The sequence below is a fragment of the Microcebus murinus genome, chromosome 23 (assembly GCF_040939455.1).
Source record: "Microcebus murinus isolate Inina chromosome 23, M.murinus_Inina_mat1.0, whole genome shotgun sequence".
Lineage (NCBI taxonomy): Eukaryota > Metazoa > Chordata > Mammalia > Primates > Cheirogaleidae > Microcebus > Microcebus murinus.
In genome coordinates this window covers 24,007,372-24,031,265 of record NC_134126.1, presented here as the reverse complement: position 1 = coordinate 24,031,265, position 23,894 = coordinate 24,007,372, and the positions used below count along the sequence as shown (strand labels likewise).

Genomic DNA, 23,894 nt, shown 5'->3' with positions numbered 1-23,894 from the left:
TTGCCTTTAAAAAATTATGTATGAGTTTATTAGGTTGAAAAAGCAACTGGCCTTTCTATATAGTAACCAGATGACATTGTATCATGAGTAAAACTGACTGCAATGTAATACCTATTGCACTGAGAAATCTTCAAATCAGGCAATCTAGAAATAAGGCAATCTAGAAATCAGGCAATCACGAATCTCTAAGAAAAGGGAGACTTCAGAGGGCTGTCACACTGGTTAAGACACTTTGCATCTACTGTAGTTGTAAAACCAAAAGGAAAGCTGAAATTGATTTACTGAACTATCAAACAGTTTTTAAAAATAGGATACACTGGTATACACAGCATTGTGCTCTGAACTCCAGAAATGTGGATGTCTAAATATGCTAGGATTTAAATACCCCCAGAGAACATAGCCCCTGAGAGAGCATCCCCATAAAGCTTTTTATTTCCTCCTGTAATGCCCATTTAATAATAAAACTTTTGTCACATCAAGAAGAATATGTCCAAGTTGGACTCTCCCCTGGACTCCACTCTAATTTCTTTGCTACATCTCAGGAAACCATAAGGAGTGGAGTTCTCAGGGAGAGCTGGAAAATCAACCACAGAGCCAGGTAGCCCTGCAAGAAGAAATAGTTTCTAGCCTCTCGGTTATCTTGTGTGCAAGTTATGAAAGACGGATGTGAAAGAAATGCTATGTCACCCCCTAATCCCAAACCTCTGGGAATAACATGCCATCTTTTATATATCCTGATGATCTGGACCTCTTCAGGGGTATAGCTGTTCCAGAAATCCTGAGCCATCTCCTTTCCTAGGTCCCCACATGATACAAACAATATGTGCATATGATGTGGCTGAAGGGAGGGCTAAAAGCTGTGGTCACAGAGCTCATTAAATAACCCACAGAGAAATGTCACTCAAGACCATGGCCTGATTAATGCCATTTTCCAAATGAATTAACTGGCCACAGACTTAATCGACCACAGAGGTAGAGATGAGCTAGAGTCTGCTTTAACAATCTTGAATGGTAGAACTCAGTCAAATCAAAGAAAGTTTACATAGCAATCAGATGAAATGTGGTCACGGTCTGCCCCATTTGAGTGACTGACACATGCCTCGCAAAAACCTGAAAAGATTCTGATGATATCAGAGTTGCCTAACTACCGTCTTCTGTCTAGCTAATACTGGAAAGGGTTAATTTCAGAAGGTATGAAATTGATTCAAATGCTTTCCTAAACAAAGTGCTTTTTTCTCTCCCTCTCCTCCCCTCACACATTCCAGAATGACACATTACTTTACCCAACACAAATTACAAGTTTAAACCTTCATCTTTGTGATGAGATTGCCTTGGCAACCTCAAATCCTCTGTAACAAGAGCCACACTAAAGGCGAAAAAAGGGCATAAATGTATTTGTACAAATCAGAATTACAAACCTTTACATGAGTCATCCTCAATTGGCTGTTTGAAAGCTGTTATGTCACTGAAAGTGCAAAGAAATAAAACCACTTTATCCTGTTCGTTTCGAATTGGAGCAATTTTCACAAAGAACCACACAGGTGTCCCTGAAAGGAATATCAAAAGGTTGGTCAGTAATTTGCATTCTCATTGGAGGGGCTATGGAGGCAAAGACTTGGGAATGAAAAGGTACAGATATTAATTCATTTTTAAAAGGTCTCATTCCTTGAGGTGCCAGGTTATCACACCATTAATGTCTTTTCTTGCTGGAATAAAAACTTTCACAGTGACTACTCAGTGGGGGTTTTCTTCTGCTCAAATAATTTTCCAAGTACAGCTCTCTTAACCCTTGTAAAACAATCAGAAAATCGGTTGAAAATCCCACCTGATCTTATGGAAGAAACTTAGGTACAGAGACCTAAAGACTTACCTTAGGCCACATAGTGGACAGCAAAAAGTAAGGGCCAAGATGGGCACTGCCAACCACGGCCAACAGACCACGCAAACTCAAATTTCAAACTCTATCCATTGCTAAAGGGCCCCAGTGTCAAAATTCACTTCAGGAATTCACCAACTTGGATCATGTGCTCAACCAAGCATGGGTAAGAAACGATTTCTAAGTCCCTCTCCCCAAAATAAAAATCCAAAAGATCTAACACACAATAACAAATGACAAGACACCGAAGAAGAAGAAAAAGATCACCACCATGATTCCCCCAGCAAAGCCTCCTCAGAAAGGGACAGTTACAAGCAGGTTTGGGCTGTGATCACATGAGTGCCTTAGGAAATGGAATGTATTTCAATGTCAATCAACACTCCTGAGCTAAAGTCAGGAGCTAAGTTCTTCCTAAGCATGGCCCTCATCCACAAAAGGAGGTGGGCATGGCTAATCTGACTGGCTCCTCAGACAAGACATCAACTCAGGTATCAATGGCCAAATATCTGCACAGTCATTCTCCGGCTCCAGAAAATAATTAGGGAAAGTAAACAAATATTTTCTATCCATGGAGAACATCACAGCAAGAATTACCAATTTATTCTGTGATACAAAGTTAAATCAGATACAAGGCAATGGTATATTCTTCCCTACCAAGTTCTTGTACCCCAGTTCCTAAAAGAGCATCTGGCATATAAGAAGAACTTAATAACTCTTTGTTGAATTTTGCATAACTGGGATAATATTTTACATACTACAGGGTGTTTCAAAAGTTGCCATACATGGGAAAAATGGGAAATTGTAGCTAAATGTACCTTTAGTTACAAAATATTACAAAATTTTACAAAATTTTCCCTTTGTATGGAGACTTTGGGGACACCCCATATTTTATAACCATTTTCAAATTAAAATGCCAAAACTATTTCCCCATGTTATTAAGTATTAGAGAGCTTCCTAATGCCAGATACTGTGCTCAGTGTTATTTTATAAGATAGAGAGCAAAGAACTCATCGAATCTTCAAGATGAAAATAGATCCCCAAGAGGTCACTTGGGTCTTTTTTGCCTATAATCATACCAAACTGTACACTATACAACATGTACAGTCAGGCATCCCTAATTAACATTAGGCTTAATTAGCCAATCTAACTGAACAATAACTAGCTTGCAGATTTGTCTATACCACTTATTCACATTTAAGTACAAATAACCCTAAAATATACAAAGAGGCAGCAAATAAATCAAATGGAAATAGATTTTCCTTAAATCTTGATTATCTGTGTAATCATCCATAGGTAATTTTAATCTTCTTTCTATTCCCTTTGCATTTTTCAGCTGTCAGTCTCTGGGTGCTCTGAGACAACCAACAGATTATAATGTCATCTTAAGAAAAACATGTTTGGAAAGAAAAATCCACCATGCAAAAATCACACATGGCATTTCCAAATCAACAAGAATATGACCTTTGAATTATCCAGTTTTGGGTTACTATTTTCTCCCAGTCCCCTCCTCAGAATTCATGGGATTTTAAACCATTTTCAATTAAACCGAAAACTCAATAGAAAGCATCAACAGCAACTGAGCCTACACCCCTAAAAATCTCATTGTCTCCTAGCTGTTAAGACAAAAGCAAACAAATCAAAAACCATTTTTTTTCTTTGCTCTAAAGAAAACTTCAAACAGTTTTTCAGATGGTAAACTGGAAAATATCCTTAATTTGTCAAACTAGCAATAAATCAAAGGAGAGGAACTCCACTCATGGTGTCTAATACCAGAGCCTCGTCTTGCTAGAATCCCCAGAACCGTGCCCTCCCGGCTGCAGCCTTAGAAGCCATCACTGCACTGCACAGGCTGGGCCCGTTGCCTGGAAACTTGCTCCAGTTGGGGCTGTGCCATCTAATCTTTACATCCCACTATGACTACTGGGGTTGATGATGCCAACCCACGCGTTCAAGATCATGAAAACCATTATATTAGATGACCCTCTATTCCAATGGCATATTGGGAGGTCTTTTTCGCTTGTCCACAGTTCAACCTAATCAAGAATGAACTCTCCCCATTTCAAAAGGTCAATCTGCTTAAAGGTGTGTGTGTCTCTCCAGCAAACTGTGCCCATCGCCTCCTTCCAGAAGTGTTCCTTGATTAAACACCACTCTGACCATTCCTTTTCAATATCTAGATATATATCTTATATCAAAAATTCATAACAGTCAGTATGTATTGGATTAGAATTCATCTCAAGCTGATCATAGGGGCTTATTGAGGGAGGGAACCTCCTTTTTTCCAATTTGGTGTTTCCCTGTGAAGGAACACCTTTCAATGTAACTCTCTGGGTTTTGTTCCTGGGTTGGTGATTTGGGAGACACGGAATAAATATGCGTAGCTTGGCCCCTTCTCTGCTCTGCTCCTCCATTCTATAAATGGAAGGCAAAGGGCAGGAGAGATGGCTTGCTGGAGGAGAACCCTGAAGTTCTTCAGTGCTTCCTGTGACTGGTAGGTAAGTCTTTATCTCTCTCAACTGGTTCTGATCATGGACAGGGAAGGAAAGTGCTATGAAATTGCCCCTCTTCAAACCTTAACAACTGAGGACTGTTTCTTTAAATAGATAATAATCCATTCCAAGGGCAGGGAGACCTGGTCTACTTTCTCCATCTTACCACCCTGCACCTCTATTCCAACGGTATTCAATGCAGTGTTATGGTCATGTGAGGCCATTGTGTCACTCAACTCCAGAGGGTGCCATCGTGAAGCTGTACACCCTACCTCGGCAGGGTAGGCACTTTAGGAATGCTTGCTGAGTTTTAAAAAAAATAATAAATCCTGTTTCCAGTGTCTTCTTGGTCACTCAGACCTGCCTCCGCCCTACATTATCACTACCCAAACAATCTAAGAAAGCAAGTAGACGGGCTTAAATGTTCATGTTTGGAATTCTTCCAGAGGAAAAGATGAGTCCCTCTTAGGTGACATAGACCAGTATTTCAAGCTTTTCCATTGAAGAGCAAAGGATTTTTATTTAATGAAATATTATTCAAAGTCTCAAGATATGAAACAGTTGCTTCAAGTGAATGTGAACCATCTAGAACCGGGAGCCCCACCCAATCCAGTTTCCCTTCTACCCCTCTGAAAGCCCCAAAGATATCTGGAAACCCTTTTGCTCCATTCAAACAGAGACCTTCCTGCAGGCAGAGGCTGTAGCAGGTGGCCTCCAGAGGTCTCTCCCAGAGCCCAGATTCTGCAGCAGGATCCATTCCATCAAGATACTACAGAGACAATAAATGCACAGATATTTTCACATACATGCACAAAATAAGGAAGAGGAGGTTAAAATTCTGCCTCCTTACCCAAGTGTCTACCATGGAAAACTGAGAAACGCAAGCATCGGATGTCTTGTTTCTGCAAAAAGGACAAAGGATCCCCTATTGAAGAAAGATCAATGTAAAACCCAAGAACGACACAGCATCTGACAACCCTACTGGTGGCAGAGGCTGCTGCTCCTGGGAGAGAGGCTCTTTTGTGGTGGAGAATGCCCAATGGTAGGGCAGTTCCAAACCAGACACCTCTTCTTGGTCACTGATTCTCATCCCTTATATAGCTCCCTTAGGTTTATGCAGTAATAAACCTCACAACCTAACTTGGCTTTGGGGTTCCTCAACCCCAGCAACCTGATACCAAAACAGCAATGCTCAGGTGTACGAAAGAATCTTGGGCCTCTATCAATCTTCCTCCTACCCAGGGCTTCCTCCCAGGTACTCTCTGTAACCAGGCATCTGGGCATCCGGGCCATGTTCAACAGCACCAGAATAGACCAAGCCACTGTGATTGGCTCTTGGGAAGGACCACATGGTGCTGGGCCATTCTGACAGGTCCAGAAACTAGACTTAGGAGTGGTAGCCTGCCCTAGAAAGCAGATCAATTGATCTGGGGTCAAATGTATTGAGACAAGCAACAAGTGCAGAGAGGATTAGACAGCACCAGGAGGAAGCAGTGGCCACTGGGCATTAGAACACCTGATTTAGAGTCCCAAGCCCTGAGTTTGAGCCCTTTCTCTTCATCTATTATGTGTCTTGGGCGCACTAATTTAACTTCTCTCAGTATCAGATTCCTCATTTGTAAAATGGGGATAATGGACCTACTTAATATTAAGTAATAATACCCACATGTCTGACACTCAGGTGCTTAAAACTATTACTTTCCTTTGTTCCTTCCTTTTTACATTCCTCACCTATAAAATTGAAATGCCCAATCTCACTTCACAGGGATGTCTAAATGACTTAAAAAGAGAGTATATCTCAAGGTGTTTAATGAAACTCTGAAGCTGCCTCTGCCCATTCTGAGGGAAAAAGGCCAGTCTCAACCCTAACAAGGAGAAAGCTAGAAAAATAAATGCTTAAGCCTCAGCATAATTAAAATAGCATTGAAGGGCATAAAACAAAACTGAAATAAATGGAGAGAGTTGCATTGCTTGCAGATAAGGAGATTCAATTTTGTAAGATGTCAACCCTCTCCATTTCATATATAAATCTAATGCAATTTCAATAGGAATCTCAGCTGTTCTTTTGTTTGTTTTTCTTGGAGCTTGATGAATTGAAATTCAATTCAAATATAAAAATAAAGGTGTGAGCATGGCCAAGAAATATTTGAAATTATTAGAAAGAAAAATAATAACAGGGCCTAGCTACTGCGGTAATTAAGAGTCACTGGCACTGGCCCCAGAACAAACAACAATGAAAATAATATCATTCTTTGAGCACTGACAATGGGACCAGGCCCTGACACAGTGTGGTTTACTTCTCACAACAACTAGCTATTCCAGTAAGCTGGAATAGCTTCTACGATATTATCTCCATTTTAAATATGAGGAGCCTAAGTGGGCAAGTATCTTAACCAAACTCACACAGCTAATAAGGTACAAAAAGATCCCTGGAAAAGGAGAAGGCAGAAACATACTCATGGATGTGTGAGGACTTAACATATAAAGAAAAAGTCATTTCAAATTAAAAAAGAAGAGCTGGATTATCTAATAAACAGTACTGGGATAACTAAATAAGCAATGCAGAAAATAAGTTAGACTGCCACTTAACATAATATATAAAAATAAATTCCAAATGGTTTAATGTGTCTAAATATTTTTAGACACAACTATAAAGGTACCAGAAGGAAAGATGGAAGAGTATTTTTATTACTTAGGTAAGGAGAAGAGCTTCCTAAGTATCATATAAAACTCAGAACCATGAAGGAAAACACTGACACAAAACTTTTTCACTTCTATATGGTTAAAAAAGAAAGAAAAAAAGAAAAAATCCTTTATTTTAAAAAAAAGTTCCAAATTTTCAATATGTCTGATTTAGGATCAATAACCATTGCATGCCAGGCACAGTGGCTCACGCCTGTAATCCTAGCACTCTAGGAGGTTGAGGCTGGTAGATCGTTTGAGCTCAGGAGTTGGAAACCAGCTTGAGCAAGAGCAAGACCCTGTCTCTACTAAAAATAGAAAGAAATTAATTGGCCAACTAAAAATATATAGAAAAAATTAGCAGGGCATGGTGGTGCATGCCTGTAGTCCCAGCTACTCGGGAGGCTGAGGCAGGAGGATTGCTTGAGCCCAGGAGTTTGAGGTTGCTATGAGCTAGGCTGATGCCACGGCACTCTAGCCCGGGCAAGAGAATGAGACTCTGTCTCAAAAAGAAAACCAAAAAAACTTACCATTGCATATAAGCAGCTCCTACCATTGAATAAATAAATAAAAGATTGGGAAAATAGGAAAAATTTGTATGATTGTCTTATTAGATTTGTCTCCATGACTAGATTGTAACCTCCTCAAAGGCTGGGCCAGTTTCTTAAATCTGTACCTCCGTGGCCCACAGGGTCTGACACAGCGCTGAGCCTACGGTAAGGTGATAAATAAGTAATCAAGCCGGGTGCGGTGGCTCACGCCTGTAATCCTAGTACACTGGGAGGCGGGCAGATCCTTTGAGCTCAAGAGTTCGAAACCAACCTAAGCAAGAGCCAGACCCCGTCTCTACTATAAATAGAAAGAAATTAATTGGCCAACTAAAATATACAGAAAAAATTAGCCGGGCATGGTGGCGCGTGCCTGTAGTCCCAGCTACTTGGGAGGCTGAGGCAGGAGGATTGCTTGAGCCCAGGAGTTTGAGGTTGCTGTGACCTAGGCTGACACCACAGCACTCACTCTAGCCTGGGCAACAAAGTGAGACTCTGTCTCAAAAAATAAATAAATAAATAAGTAATCGGCCAGCAGCTTCTCCTTGCTGGCTCAGCAGAACGATTGAAAGATGCCTGTCCCTGGGCTTCTCTGACCAAGAAGCTGATCCAGAGCTCCCAGACTCTGGGCCACCAGCCACACCACAAACTGTATACAGTCACACGCTAGGGAGTGTTGTAGGGTGTACTGTTTTTACTCAGGGCTGATACTTCTTGATTTTCTTGTTTGAAAATGGAAAAACTAATTGACTAGCACAAGAGTGACCGCGTAAATATTTACCGAATGAGTTAATGATGACTGTCATTGATGCAAGAAAATCACATACTGAATATGAGCTAAGTAATAATGTGAAATACATACTACTAAAGAAATGCCACGTTTTCAGACCAGTCAGTAGATAGAAATCTTTCAAACAATCCGTCCTTCAAGATATGTAATAGTATTCTACACACTCATTCCAAACCACACTATGAAGCCTAACTACTCATTAGTTAATAATTAGGGAATAGGCCAGGCGCTGTGGCTCACGCCTGTAATCCTAGCTCTTGGGAGGCCGAGGCGGGCGGATTGCTCAAGGTCAGGAGTTCAAAACCAGCCTGAGCAAGAGCAAGACCCTGTCTCTACTATAAATAGAAAGAAATTAATTGGCCAACTGATATATATATAAAAAATTAGCCGGGCATGGTGGCACATGCCTGTAGTCCCAGCTACTTGGGAGGCTGAGGCAGAAGGATCGCTCGAGCCCAGGAGTTTGAGGTTGCTGTGAGCTAGGACGCCACGGCACTCACTCTAGCCTGGGCAACAAAGCGAGACTCTGTCTCAAAAAAAAAAAAAAAAAAAAAAAAAAAAAAATAATTAGGGAATAATTACTAATTATTCCCACCTCCCCAAATGGTAGGACAAATATTAATGCTTATCAATAAAAGATCCTTTCTACAAAGTTGTCCTTGCAAATAGTAAAGAATAAAAGCAGGCCAGACGCAGTGGCTCACACCTGTAATCCTAGCACTCTGGGAGGCCGAGGCAGGCGGATCACTCAAGGTCAGGAGTTCGAAACCAGCCTGAGCAAGAGCAAGACTCCATCTCTACTATAAATAGAAAGAAACTAATTGGCCAACTAATATATAGAGAAAAAAAAATTAGCCAGGCATGGTGGCACATGCCTGTAGTCCCAGCTACTCGGGAGCTGAGGCAGGAGTTTGAGGTTGCTGTGAGCTAGGTTGACACCACGGCACTCTAGCCTGGGCAATAGAGTGAGACTGTGTCTCAAAAAAAAAAGAAAGAAAGTAAAAGCAGGAAAAAAGAACCAAACCAATTTATTAAAATCTTGTAAAAATCAGTAACAAAATCACTAGACTTAAATAGAATGTGTGGGTCAATAATCCAAACAATGAACATTTAAAAGGATAATTTTAAATGGATAGTAAATAAGAAAAAATACTTCAATCTCACTAGCAATAAAAAAAAACCTCACTGAACAAAAAAATTAATTGTGGAAAATTTGATCATTTAAGTTATACTATTCAATACTGGTGAGGTATAATGAGTCAGACACTCATATTTTGTGTGAGAACTTGGAAGTGGGTTCAATTCTTCTGGACAGCTATTTGACAAAATGTCTCAGAAACCTTAGATCACATCTGTGACACAGCCATTCTCAACTTCTAGGAAATATTTCAAAATGTCAGCAAACTATCTTTGCACGATGATTTTCACCTCAAAATTGTTCTTAGCAAAGAAAATTTAGAGCCTCATAAATATCCAACAGAGGAAGCATTAATAAAATTCTTTCTAAATTATATTTATGAAGAATTTTAAGGATGGGGATATTTTGTGATAAAAGATTAAACACACAATTTTTAAATAGCATATATGTCAAAATATCCATTATGTACGGTGTGTACAAAAACTAAAAGGAAACACACCTAAAAGTTAGTACTATTTCTCTGAGTTTGGGGGATGTTTTTCTTCTTTATATTTCTCTTTGTGTATTCTCCATGATATAAAAAAAAAAACATTAAAAATCAGGGAAAAAAATATTGTTAGATTGTGACATTTCACTTTTAAAAATCTCCAGTAGTGGGCTTTCCTTCACAAGACTCTACACTGCTTTAAAATGCTATAAGTTTCACTCCATTGAACCGCAAAGTTTGGAAGTAGCACCAAACTCTGTCTCCACAGAGGTGAAGAGAAACTGAGGTCCTCTTCCCTCCCCTCCGACCGATTTCTGTTCCCCGTGGCCAGGGCAGCCACACTGCTCACTACTCCAGAGCCCTCACTGTGAATCACGAAACGTTCTTTCTCTCATTTGTGTCTTGGTAACTACCAAGTTCCTTTCAAAGTCACTCAGCAAACATTCACCAAGCGCTGCCTCTGTGTCTGACCTAGACACCCGCGTTTTTTTTACCTCAGGCCAGGTCCCAGGTCCTGACCGGAAATGCGCGGCTTCCTACTTCCTGGGCTCTGCCTGGGGCCAGGCAAGCAGGAAGGAGCGGATTGCTGGGTGTCGCTGACAAAGTCCTACCCTCAGCTTCCGGGCAGTACTCCTTCGGACATCTCTCCGTTTCAAATTCCTCTTCCCCTCACCAGGCCACAATCGTCTTGTCACCAGGATGACTCCTAAGGGGCCCCTCCACCTCCAGTCTCGCTAGTCTGGAGCCATCTTTCTTTCTTTGTTTCTTTTTTAAGCCAGATCTCCCTATGTCCCTATGCTGGCCCAGGCTGGGTTTGAACTCTCGGGCACAAGGGGTCCTCCCACCTCAGCCTCCCCAGTTGCTGGGATCACATAGAGGTGTCGGTTACCACGCCCAGCTTGCAGCCATCTTTCTAAAATGAAATGATTATATCCTTACCCTGCTTCAAACCCCTCAACGTCCCTCACCTCCACTCTCTTCCCCTTCACTGTTGCTGTTAAGACAAATACTAAAGTCTTTAACCTGGCTGCATGACTGGACCTTCCTAACCTCTCCAGCTTCATTGGTTACCCCTTCTTTATATATTTATTTACTCCATGAGTTTTGGTGGAGCATTTTCTGTGTGTCAGGCACTGGGCTGGGTACAAGGGATACAGGCATGAAAGAGACACAACCTGGTGGCATGAAAGTCAGTCTTCACTACAGCTGCTTCCAATCCTTGCGACTCGAAGTGTGCTAGGTGCACCAACAACCTCAGCATCACCTGGAAGCAGAACCTCAGACCCTTGGCCAGACCCACTGCCTACAAATAGGCATTTCCATGCGCAGGTGAATTGCTATGCTCATCAAAGTTGGAGAAGCGTTGCTTTGTATCTCTTGAACCCTCAGTGCTCTCTCTCCCCTGATGCCCTCTCCATATGCTTTTCATCAGCCTGGGATACTCTTTGCCCAGTTCTGTCTAACTCCTACCTGTCCTCCGTTTCTGCATGGAACTCATGTCTGCTAAGAAGACTTCCTTCCCTGACCTCCTAAATTGGGGTTAAGTGACCCACCTATGTGGCATCACCATCCAAGCACATCTGGTTCTGTTCTGTGTGTGTTGCCCTGTCCTGCAAATGCTGTAAGAGCAGACACTGTGTCTGTCTTTCCACAAATGCATCCCTAGCAGCAAGTCTAGCATCTGACATAGGGTAGTGGGTCAATAAAAGCTATTGAAAAAAACATAGAATCCGACACAACTGTATAATTCCCAGACTCAACAAATAATTGAAAGTTTCTAAATCCTTCAGGAGAGGGTGGGATTTGGAGGAAGTTGGGGGTAGTGAGCAGGTCCTGGGGAGAAATCAACATTATCTGTATAATTTCCTCAATTTTATGCTTCATGTTTTATGTACAGGGTTAGCCTTGTATAGAGTCCCTGCTGGCCAACTAGACATCTTTGCATAAATTAGAAAGGGAAACACCTTCCTCAACATATGTGCGTTTCCAGACCAGGGTGCATGGAGGACTCAGCAAGGAAATCACAAGCTGGTTTCCACTTGACCCCTGTGAATTGGCTGTATGTGGCAGCCCTGCCTCGTACCCACAATTACACTGAGAAGAACAGCCATGGAGTAAACACTGGACAACAGGTCCTGGCACTACATGACCTTGGCTGAGAAATTTAACTTTCAGCCATGCCTACTTGACAGGGCTTAGAGAATCAATGTTTTAAAATAGAGTCATACTTTCTACAAAGTTTATTTTCTTAAAGCCTAAGGTAAAAATTGGGTATGACCACAATTAGTCTTGAAGCTGTCTTAATATCACCCATAAAGTGGAGCCCCATGCCCAGGTTGACATGCCACTTTGGAGACTATTATTCATCCCTCAATAAGCCCACTACAACCTCCAGGGAGGGGAGAGATGCTGATTCTTTGGCACGCCATCAGCTAAACTAGTTGGCTTCCATAGATAGCTCATGTCTACCTAAAGTACAGAACTTCAAATACCAAAATCACTTTCAGTGAAATACTCATAATACAGGGCCCTCAGCCCCCAAGGTCACAGAGAAACAGCAGGTTCCCCCTCCCATATCATACTCACTCTGGGGCACGTGCCCACTGAAGACAATGGCAAGTGCAATCACTAACGCAATTTAAATTATGTTTCCCTCTGTCTCCCTTCCGGGCCAAACATGTATAGTTGAATTGGGGAAAGTTAGATGCATAGTCTGATGAAGCATAAAAATGCTAAAGCAAACTATAAATGCAGGGCATTCTTCATATGATACACCTATCTAATTAGTTCTGTGTTGTGGGGAAAGCCACACTGTTCAGGACACAAAGCTGCAAGTGTGGAAAACCTTTAACTTACTCCTACCACTCCTATCACTCCTCCAGTCTTGGGTGATGCAGAAACAATGGCATGGGTTCCTGAGCAATACACTTTCTATCTTTTAAAACTGTGCATACTGAACATAATCTCACTTTTTCTTGATGACTTGAATCATAGAATCATAGAACTTCAGAGGTACAAAGAACCTCAGAGGTTATCAGTGTGCATGTGCAGACCATGTGTGTCCCATTAGAAGGCCACTGTTGGAGCACTTCTGCTAAGAGCTGTTGCTCTGAGCTGTGTTCCCCCATAGAGGAGGGCCTGGCAGGGAGCCCTTCACAGTCTTTCACGTCATTCCTCTTAGCTAGTATCCTGGTGGGAACTAGCACCTGTTGCCAGAGGGAGCGAGCTGGAGCTAGGCAGCAATTCCAGTGTCAAGGCTGTGGGAACAGCCCTCTTGGGCTTGTTGATGGCCAGTGCTAATCTCTCAGATCAGAATCTGCACGGGCCAGGAAGCAAACAGCCCTCTCAGTCACTTGCTCCAACACTCCAGACTGGAAAAAAAAAAAAAAAAAATCCCAGCTCCTTCTAGATAAAAGCAATATGTGCTCTTTGTTTTCCAAAGCAAAACATATCACTCAGACTTGAATGCCACCGAAATACACACTTATCCTCATGGGCCATCTGGGCCATTCTGGGAATGTTCTATCGAACCAATTACCTACCAGTCGATCCTACATATAAAAAAGCAGAATTCTTTACAAACAAAATAGTGTTTTAAAAACAGAAACAAAGCATGATTAACACCTCTATGGCCCTGCTAGGGCCATATGGCCCCCTTTCCATACTTCTGATATAGCTAATCTCCATTCCATAGGAAACCGCCTAAGGAAAAAGCAAGGTTTACACTTGTGTAGAGCTATTGACCTAAAAACCTCCTTAACATACTTTGGGGAAGTAATTGTAGCTAAAACAAATACAAATTAATGATGCAGCTGTAGTTAATACTATCTCCTAGAGTCACCAGGAGAATAAAATTTATTCTGAAACTCTTAATTGGGTGCCTACTGGTGTTACTGGCCATGCCAGGTGCTGGGGAAGATGGATACAAAGATGAACTGGACAGAGTTTCTGTCCCACCTTTGCCCTCCTGCTTTAAGAAGTCTTGAAGTCTACAAATGCCTTAAGCCAGCAATTCACCGTAAGTAAGCCAATATGGAAAACACTAACTCGGCAGCAAAACAGATGAAGTCTTAACTAGTTAGTTACAAAAACCTCAACAAATGTTCCCGTGAAGAACAGTGTAACTGATCAATCAATAACGTTTATCCCAACATACACAATGGCTTCAGGTAACAACATTTAGCTGATGGGAGAGAAGAAAAATCAAGACAACAGAGGAAGAGGAGATATTTTACTATTCTAAACACATAAAGGTATGGGTCAGAATGATCTGAATACTCACTGTTCTTCTTGTACATCAGAATTTCAAAGGAATTCATCTCATAGTTCTCAAATGTTTGCCGCACCTTTTCAATTGTGTCTTTATCAGTCAGTTCCCCATACATGAAACTGTAAGTCAACCAGAAAGCTCATGTTAGATTAACAAGTATTTATTATTCTACAAGCATATGTATCTGTTCTATACCCAGCACTGAGGAACACACATACACACACAGAGTGAAAACATTCATTGAATCCAAAAAGCTTTACTGATTTGACCGTGAATAAGACTCCATCACTCCCCCCAAAACCAAAAGTCTAATGAGAGATCTGTACTAGAAAACCACAGATCAGAAAACAGATTGGAAAACAGTACGATCAGTGCTATAAGAGTAGCACATCTAAGGAATTGCAGAACACACAGAATAGGCACCAGCGTACTCTCTGGTTGGTCAGAGAAGGCTTCCCAGAAGCAAGACCAAATGAGGTGTGAAAAGCAAGGGGGAATTGGCTGAGAAAAGAAGGGATAAAAATAATGCCAAGCAAAAGATGAGCATGTGCAAAGGCACAGAGGAGAGAGTCAGGTTAATTCCAGAACCTGAATGTGGTTCAGTTGACTGGAATATAGACAATGAGGGAATATTTGCCGTATATAATATAGAGAAACAAGCAAAGGCCAGGTCATGGAGGAGACCATGGCTTTGTAAGCCATGGGAAGTAATTTAAACTTTATCCGGAAAGCAATGGGGGCATATGGGAGAGGGGGGTGTTAAGCAATGGATAAACATAATTGGATATCATTTTAGAAATACAACTCTGGGAACCTTCCTGGTAAAGATGGCCAAGTAAGTTTGGACCATTTTTCCTCTTCTCATTCTCAACAAAATAACACCCCCATAAAAAAGGAAAAATCACAAAAATTCACCAACCAAACAAGAGAAGGGGTACAATCCAATGCTCTAAACATTTAGACACAGCTAAGGAAAGAAATAAGATTCGGCCACTATTTGTGCAGCTCCTTTTCCTGCCCTTCACCCAAGAAAAGAAAAATAGCATTGAGTCTTAAAAATTGAGACAATAAAATCCTACGCGTTCTTACTGAGACACCTCCCTGCTGCTCAAGTTTGGAGAAAAGTAGACAAAGGAGGTAAATAAGCAGTATGTAAAGAAATCAGAAAAAAAAACCTCGGGATAGTAGAAGTTCCACCTACTAATACTGGTCTCAGCAGTATTAGTCTTGAACAGCCGGGACTGTCCGTTGTACTGGGCCTCACACTGTACGTGGTCTAAAGACTAACATTTGTCCTTGTGAGAACAGGATATATCCCCAACTAAACAGGCTGAACTATGGCACAGGACACTAAAAGATGCAAGGTGAGAAAACATCTCTCAGCGGGGCTGGCAAATCCAGTTCTCTGACAAAGGGTGCCCACGAGCCCACCTAAGGCCTTAAGGCAACAGTCACTAAGAAGGACAGCAGTGACCACTCCTGTCACTCCTCTGTCTTGGGTAATGCAGAAACAATGGCATGAGTTCCTGAACAATACACTTTCTATCTTTGAAAACTGTGCATACTGAATATCATCTCGCTTTTTCTCGATGGTTTGAATTGAATCATAGAATCATAGAATTACGGAGGTACAAAGAACCTCAGAGGTTATCAACTGCGATTCCTGATCTAAAACTGAACCAACAAGTCAAGCACCATGCTGGAACAGCCTTGGGCTTACTACAGGCTTCTGAGTTCTGACACCCCAGGCGAGAAGAGACCGAGCTGCTGACTTGATGAATTCTGTGTCACTTTTATTATTTTGTGTCCTTTCCCAGCCCACTGAGGGATGTGATTATCTGTTGCTCATGTGCATATCACACATGGTACTCTGCTTGTACTCTTTACCTATAAGCCAGGAAAATAAAAAACCGAGCTTCTTGAATTATCTTTAAAAAGTAGATCAAGACTAATTTAGCCCTAACTGAGAACAAGAGGATTTCTCTTCTTTCTCTTTCTGACTTAATTTTCTAGAGAAGTGACCTCCATTTAAGTGAAGTGATGGTATAATATATATGCTAGCAATTTCTTTCACAAGGTAAAACAAATCCCTGTAAAGCTGCGTCTTCAAGTAAATGAAGTGCCACAACTACACCCAGCTTTCATTAGTCTTATGTACTTTTTCAAGCTGTAGTTTACTGGTAGGTGTAAGTTTCCTTCACCTAGATCTCAGATTGCAAATGTAATACAAGAAATAAGTAAAAGAGAGTCCTAAGCTATCAGGAATATAGCTAGCGCGAAGGTATATGTGTTTATTTCTAGAGAAGGGACATCTTTAGGTAATTAAATAAGTTGCTTAGAATTGTGCATAAAAGTAAAGTTGGCTAAATTAGCAAGTTATTTTATCTGATTTCCTTAAAGTGTCTGGTTATAGCCTATAAGAAGAAAGAAAGGTAATGAAAGGCCGTTAAAGTCACACTATAAAATGAAGCTAACTCTCTCAATTTGTTCTGATTGTATGTGTGCAATACAGATATAGCTGTAGATGTACATTATAAATACATAAATACTTAAGAGGATAATAGCACACAAGAATATAAGAGAATTCTATTGCATTAAGAGTTACAATTTTTTCCAGCAATCCCATTGCTGGGCATCTACCCAAAAGATCCAATGACACTCTATAAAAAAGACACCCGCACTCGAATGTTTATAGCAACACAATTCATAATTGCAAGGCTGTGGAAACAGCCCAAGTGCCCATCAATCCAAGAATGGATTAATAAAATGTGGTATATGTATACCATGGAGTACTCTTCAGCTCTAAGAAACAATGGTGATATAGCACATCTTATATTTTCCTGGTTAGAGCTGGAACCCATACTACTAAGTGAAGTTTCCCAAGAATGGAAAAACAAGCACCACATATACTCACCAGCAAACTGGTATTAACTGAGTAGCACCTAAGTGGACACATAGAAACTACAGTAATAGGGTACTGGGGAGGGGGGAGGGGAGAAGGGGGTGGGTATACACATACATAATGAGTGACATGTACACCATCTGGGGGATGGTCATGCTGGAAAATCAGACTTCTGGGGGGAGGGGGGAAATGGGCATTTATTGAAACCTTAAAATCTGTACCCCCATAATATGCCGAAATAAAAAAAAAAAAGAGTTACAATTTCTAAATCATTGAGCAGTAGGGAGAAGAAATTATAAACTTTCCATTTCTCAGTCCCAAACATCTAAAATTGAAGAAAATGGAAATCTTTTAAAGCATTTAATATTGTTCACCCAACTAAAAGTTTCTTGGCTGTTTTAATACATGAAAATGCAACTTTTAAAAACAGAAGACTATGCCTGGTCAGACAGACTCCTCCACTCTTCCTAGATGAGTTTATATCTTGATCTGGCAGGTTTAGGAAAATGATTCCACGTCATGCAAACACCACTGAAGACAGAAGACTGAAGAAGGCGAGGACCGAGAGGAGCCAAAGGCTATAGGGGGCCAAGACCTGGCCAGGGCACAGCAGGGGAATGGCTGGCGGGGTCCAGGCGACATGCCCAGCTCAACACCTTGAAGATGCTTTGAAAGAACTTTTCTGGTGCCACAGCCCAAGGGCACTGCTGGGTTAGCATGCTTGTCAAATACACCAGCTGTGCTGTTAGCACAATTTGCTAAGAGATCAGACAGAGAGATGTAACAGCATGAATTACAAAGCAACAAAATATTGTTTCTCTTCTCTTTTTCTAAGTAAAGAAATTTGGGCTGAGAAAAAGCTTTGTGAACAATGCTTTTGCTTCCAACGTTATAGTTACTCTTCTAAAATGCTCATAAATTTTTTAAAATTACTTTAATCATCTAAAATTTATTTCATGTTCATTTAACCTTCTAATTTCACATTGAATTTAATCTAAAACTTTGAGTTCACGTTTTATAGATGAAATGGTTTTCCTGAGTTTTTCTGGATTTTCTCCCATCTTACTGACTACAAGTTCGTCAACGTGGGAACTATGTTTTATGTCTGCTCTGATTTTCCCAGTACAGTGCATGAACTAGAGGTAATATTGCAATAAATATTCCTGAATACACAATGAACAAGGGAAAGGCAATTCCAAAACAGAATAAGCCATTTTCTTTTTCCAGAAGATACCATGATAGTTTACCAGAACAACCCCAAACATAAATACCTGCAGGTACTGCTTTTCTGCATCACTTCTGCCCTGTGATAGCCAGACAGCTTGCAAAATCCATCATTGCTGTACACGATAGGCCAGTCCACTATCTGGGCATTTCCCAACACAAAGTTAGTATCTGTTAAAAAAAAAAAAGAAGAAGAAGAAGAAAAGAAAGAAAGAAAGAGAGAGAGAGAGAGAGAGAGAGAGAGAGAGAGAGAGAGAGAGAGAGAGAGAGAGAGAGAAAGAAAGAAAGAAAGAAAGAAAGAAAGAAAGAAAGAAAGAAAGAAAGAAAGAAAGAAAAGAAAAGAAAGAAAAGGGCACATGAAGCAAGACATTAGTTGAGATTCAATGAGGACATAAATAATATCAATCAATCTAGGTATTTCAGTTTCCCTCCAAAATACAGTCTCTTGAACAGAATATGGCCCTATGGGGAATACAAAAGAACAGTATTTTAGAAGAATATTTCTAATGCACATGCTAACTAAGGTCACTGTACTCCATAAAGAAATTAGCAAAGATAGGATGATTAACCAACGAACCAATAAATCCTACAGAAATCTAGTGGGATCCCATGAGACATATTCAAGTCCCAATTTTCCATCCCAGTGAAAGTACACCGATAATACAGAGCAAAAGAGAACCCGAAAGTAATTTCTTCTGGGCTCTGTCCAGCATCTTAGTCTTGTCAGTCTTTTGACAGAAGCTACAAATTTTCCTTCTTGATCCCGACTAGCATTTGCCCAGCCTAGAAAAAGGACTTCCCAGAGAGGCAGAGGATGGGGGATTGAGCACTGCCTCATGGGACACACATACCACGGGACCCTCCCCTTGGTCAGGAATAACAACTAGACCCTCCTAATACTAGTGCTTTGTAGAGGCTGGCCAAGATGCTCACATGACAGAACCTTCGCGCTGATTTTGAAATTTTGCAGCCACAGAACTGTATTTTGGGGATCTTCCACGGAGCAATATCCTACCACTCACTTATGATGCAGGGTTTAAGTAAGCCAGATATCTGTGACTGGCTTAGTGTGTTATCATTACTTCCCACATTTTTGTGGGGGTTTTTTGTTTGTTTGTTTTTTAACAGAGATGGGGTCTTGTTCTGTCACCCAGGCTGCAGTGAAGTGGCACAATCATAGCTCACTGCAGTCTTGAACTCCCGGGCCCAAGCGATCCTCCTGCCTCAGCCTCCAGAGCAGCTAGGACTACAGGTGCACACCACTACACCCAGGTATTTTACTCTTTTTAGAGATAGGGTCTTGCTATGTTGCCCAGGCTGGTCTTGAACTCCTGGCTTCAAGCAATCTTCTGGCCTCGGCCTCCCAAAGTGCTGGGATTGGAGGCATGAGCCACTGCGCCTGACCACTTCCCACATTTTGGAAAATCAAACGTCTTCGTCACTTTTTGTGCTCGAGAAATCAGCTGTCCCTCTTTTCTTTTCAAGAACTTAAATTAAGCAAATAACATTCAGAACTTACATGTTATCATTATTTTAGTTTGGTTCCTTCCTCCCCACAGAATATCCACCCACCTCCTGCCATGCCCCCTCAAAAAGAAAGAACGTACACCCTTCTTTTGTTGTAAACTGGAGGTTTGTGTACACACACACACACACACACACACACCATGCAGAGTGAAATAATGGTGCTATAATGTCATTTAATTTGGAGGTTAATTGTGTTCTAGGACAGCACTTACAATTTATTCACAGTATGGGTAACCATCCCTTCCTATCTATGTAAGGAGGTAACTATTCTTGGGTCAGATAGGCTTCTCCACCCTTCAAAATTGGGTTTATTTTTTTTTTATTTGTCATGTTTGGGAAATTATTCCACTTGATGCAAACAGCACTGAAGACAGAAGACTCCAAAGAAAGTGGGGACCAAGAGGAGCCAAAGGCTGGAGTGAGGAATCATTTAAATACAGTAATTTATTCTTGAGACTGCTTAGATCTATTTAAGGAACATAAAATACAACTTTTACGATGTGAATCTATAAACCTACTATTTTTTTATAAACATGCTTTTAATGAAAATCTACAACTAGTCCTTCCCTGCATCTTTCCCATATATGCCTAAATACTTCCTGAGTGCCTACTGGGTACCAAGCACAATGTGAGACCCAGGGGTATCCAGATTGATAAGACATGGTCCCTGCACCCAAGGAACTCAGCAGGACAAGTGGACACGTCCACAACTAACTAAAGAAACAGGTAAGAAAATGACTGTGTTTGAGAAAGATAAAGGGCTGTGACTCGGGGGAGATAACATTTGAACTTGCTCTAGTCTAAACAGATGAGTAAGGTTTATTTAAACATTCTGAATGTCTGAGATGTGATGCAAATAATACAAAATAATAGTACAAAAACAATAGATACAGAAATGACAACATGATCCTTGTCTTTGGTGAACTCGAGAGGGTGGGAGCGGGGAGGGAACATTCCAGGCAGAGGGTCCATCACAAGCAAAGGCATGAATGGCAGCACGGAACACAGCAGGCTGGGGCAGACAGGCAAAGGGAAGCCAGGAAAAGTGGCAGGAGGTGACACTGGAGGTCGGTCCGGGAAGGGTCTTGAATGAATCAAGTCAAAGAACCTTGACTTTTTATTCTGGAAGGAGAATAACTTTTCTTGTTGGTCTTCTCTCCCTGAATAAATTGAACATTTCCTAAACTGAAGTTTAGGGTAGTCTAAAAGAAGTATAAGGTTCACTGAGATACCCTTGAGTGCATATGAAATCTAGTAGGTTTAATGGTCTCTTTTGTTGCCTTCAACAAAGGTGAGTAGGATAAGAGGAAGGACAAGGCACAGGATGGTTGTTGTTCATTTTGTAACCATGAATTAAATTACTTTGATAAAAATAAGTATAGACTTAATGTTTAATTAATTCAATCATAGAAGATTAAGTTATTGATTGAATTTTTCATTTACTAAAAAATGAGAGCAGGATAAATTTCAAGCTCCAGATATCAATGCAATTTCTCATAACAGTATTCTGATCATCTTTTAAAGGTATTCATAATTCCACATGCATTGCCCTGGGTGTACATATCATAGCCTACCAGCATATTCTTTGACTTTATCCAGGAAGCATAAAAATAGGAAGCACAGTAGGAATAGAATCATCAGCCTATCATCCACTGAAAAGATTCTCACCATAAAATCTAAAATTCCAAAATAGTTTCCTCTCACTGCTAACCCAAGCAAGAGATTATAGCCCAGAGAGCAAGATTCCCTTGACACCCTGTGATGGAAGATCTAGGAATTCCCTCTTTATCCAAGGACTTGGAGAGAATGGAAAAAAGAATTCTAGTCCCAGCTACCAAGCCATTTGCCTCCAATAGTAAAGAAATTCTTCCCCCCCTTTCCTTATTCCTAGAAAACACAGTCTCTTTTAATTCTAAGCTACAAACAATCAACCTACAAATTACCTTTCAGAGCACAATCTATTTATAAATTACATACAAACACAATGACACCACATATACCATCAGGAACTAAGAAATTCCACCTAAGTGATATTCTGGGTATTAATGAGAATGGGTACTATGTATTGATATTCACTCTGTACCAGGTACTGTTCTAAGCACTTTACCATACATTATGGTGGGGTTTTTTTAACCTTTACAGCAATCTTTGTGCGGTGGTACTACTTTACTGAATGAAGTGTCAGGGATTTCCTCATTTTATCATGAGGAAGCTGAGTCTCTTGAGTATGCACAACAGCCAGCTATACCAGTGTATGGCTGGGATTTGAACCTGGGTTTATCTGACTTCAAAATCCATGCTTTTAATCATTATATTACCATCTCCCTCTTATACCATTAAGTACTAAAATCAGACCATTTCTATGATTACCATTCTTGTCATCATATATTGCTGTTCTACCTTGTGATACACAATGATGGCCTCAGGAAATATTAATGTGGGTAGAAGTAATTATTCTGCCTCTAAATGCTTGGGTTCTCCTGTCTGTCTTTTCAATGAATTGTCTCTTCCCTCAATTGAAAACTACCATCTTTTACTTCTTACAACTTAGTGTGCTAACCGATTGCTATAACAGTCCTGCTTCCACACAATGATAAAAGCGGAGGAGGAACAGGAGAGGAGAAAAGGGTATAGACTTTGTGCCTTGGCTTCCCAGGTGATGCTCAGGGGTGGGACAGAACACCACACTGGGTGATTGAAAGCCGCTGCACAGTGAACCTGGCCATGTTAGCACTCTGGAGCCTCCCTCAGTTCCCATGAGGTCTGGGAAGGACCCAGAAGTTCCCAGCTGCTCCATGGCTGCTGAAGTTGCATAAGCAGATGCTTATCACAGTGGAGCCAGCTGACCTTATAGCCACGGGCTGCATATCAAACTTCCCAAGCCTAGGATCAACCATGCGGGAGGGGGAGGGGAGCTGTAAAGCCAGTGAGAGCCTAGATTAGATCAAATCACGTACACACACACACAGAGGGGGTGGGGAGAGAGAGAGAGAGAAAGAGAGAGAGAGAGAGAGAGAGAGAGAGAGAGAGAGAGAGAGAGAGAGAGAGAGAATGTGTGTCGAGTTGGGGCAGGAGCATCAAGTTCTGTTCCATCCAAGAGAATGGAAGATAAGTTCACCAGCTGCAGGCCTGAGCCCCACAGATCAGCTAGGTGCCCAGTAATCAGCAGGCCAGAGACCACTGCCAGAGACCCAAGGAAAAAGAGGTGGGAAATAAGGCCCTCTTATTTTCTGAGGCCCCAGAGGTCATGCAAGTGCTGCTTACTTCCACACCACACACCATCTTGGAGGAAAGCAATGGGATGGGTCGAATTGGAATCTGAACCCAGAAAAGACTGAGTTTCCCAAAAGATACCACTAAATGGGAGGTTTCGATTCCCCCGCAACCAGTCTCCCTTTGCTGTTCAGTGGAGCAGGAGCTTATGGGGAAGATCAGACGTGTTAAATAAAATAAAGGAATAAACCTAGGTGGGTCTGAGTACTTTTGCCACCATGCCTCTAGAAGGATGGCTGCCATAAGAATAAACAGGCTCAGAAAGTGTGAATCTCCTGAAGAAAGTGCATAAATTTCAGTGCAAGGACTCTGTGACAGCAACTCTGCTTAGCCAAGGCTTCTTAATTCCTCCAGGTGGTTGGCCATATTCCTGATGGCTGAGAATGCCAAACGAGAGAGTTCTAGTGAAGCGACACAGAGTTTCCAGCCAAATGCACAGACGTGCCATTCCACATCCAGACATAAATGACTCTGGTATTATTTACTCTTTTCCACACCCGGTAAATGGAAAACAAATTTGAAGCTAAGCAAAACTTCATTAGGGAAGTAACCCACTGCTTGTATAGTTCATCAAAAAGAATAATCTCCCACAAAACTAAATAGAAAGATATCCCATGTTCATGGACTAGATCAGTGGTCCCTGACCTTTTTGGCACCAGGGACTAGTTTTATACAAGACAATTTTTCC

At 41.2% G+C, this 23,894-nt stretch overlaps 1 protein-coding gene across 4 annotated transcripts in view; it reads right to left on the bottom strand.

Annotated features, from left to right (window-relative positions):
• KCNH1 (potassium voltage-gated channel subfamily H member 1) overlaps positions 1 to 23,894 on the bottom strand; it is a 322,315-nt gene that overhangs the window by 283,968 nt on the left and 14,453 nt on the right. For 2 of the 4 annotated variants that reach the window (XM_012781689.3, XM_012781690.2), the window contains exons 2-4: positions 18,454 to 18,577; positions 14,293 to 14,399; positions 1,419 to 1,547 (exon numbers count right to left, since the gene is read on the bottom strand). In XM_012781689.3, the coding sequence (XP_012637143.1) occupies positions 1,419 to 1,547; positions 14,293 to 14,399; positions 18,454 to 18,577 (360 nt within the window). Of the gene's footprint in view, positions 1 to 1,418; positions 1,548 to 14,292; positions 14,400 to 18,453; positions 18,578 to 23,894 lie in introns of those variants that run through there. The other 2 variants (XM_020284403.2, XM_012781691.3) reach the window with 2 other exon arrangements.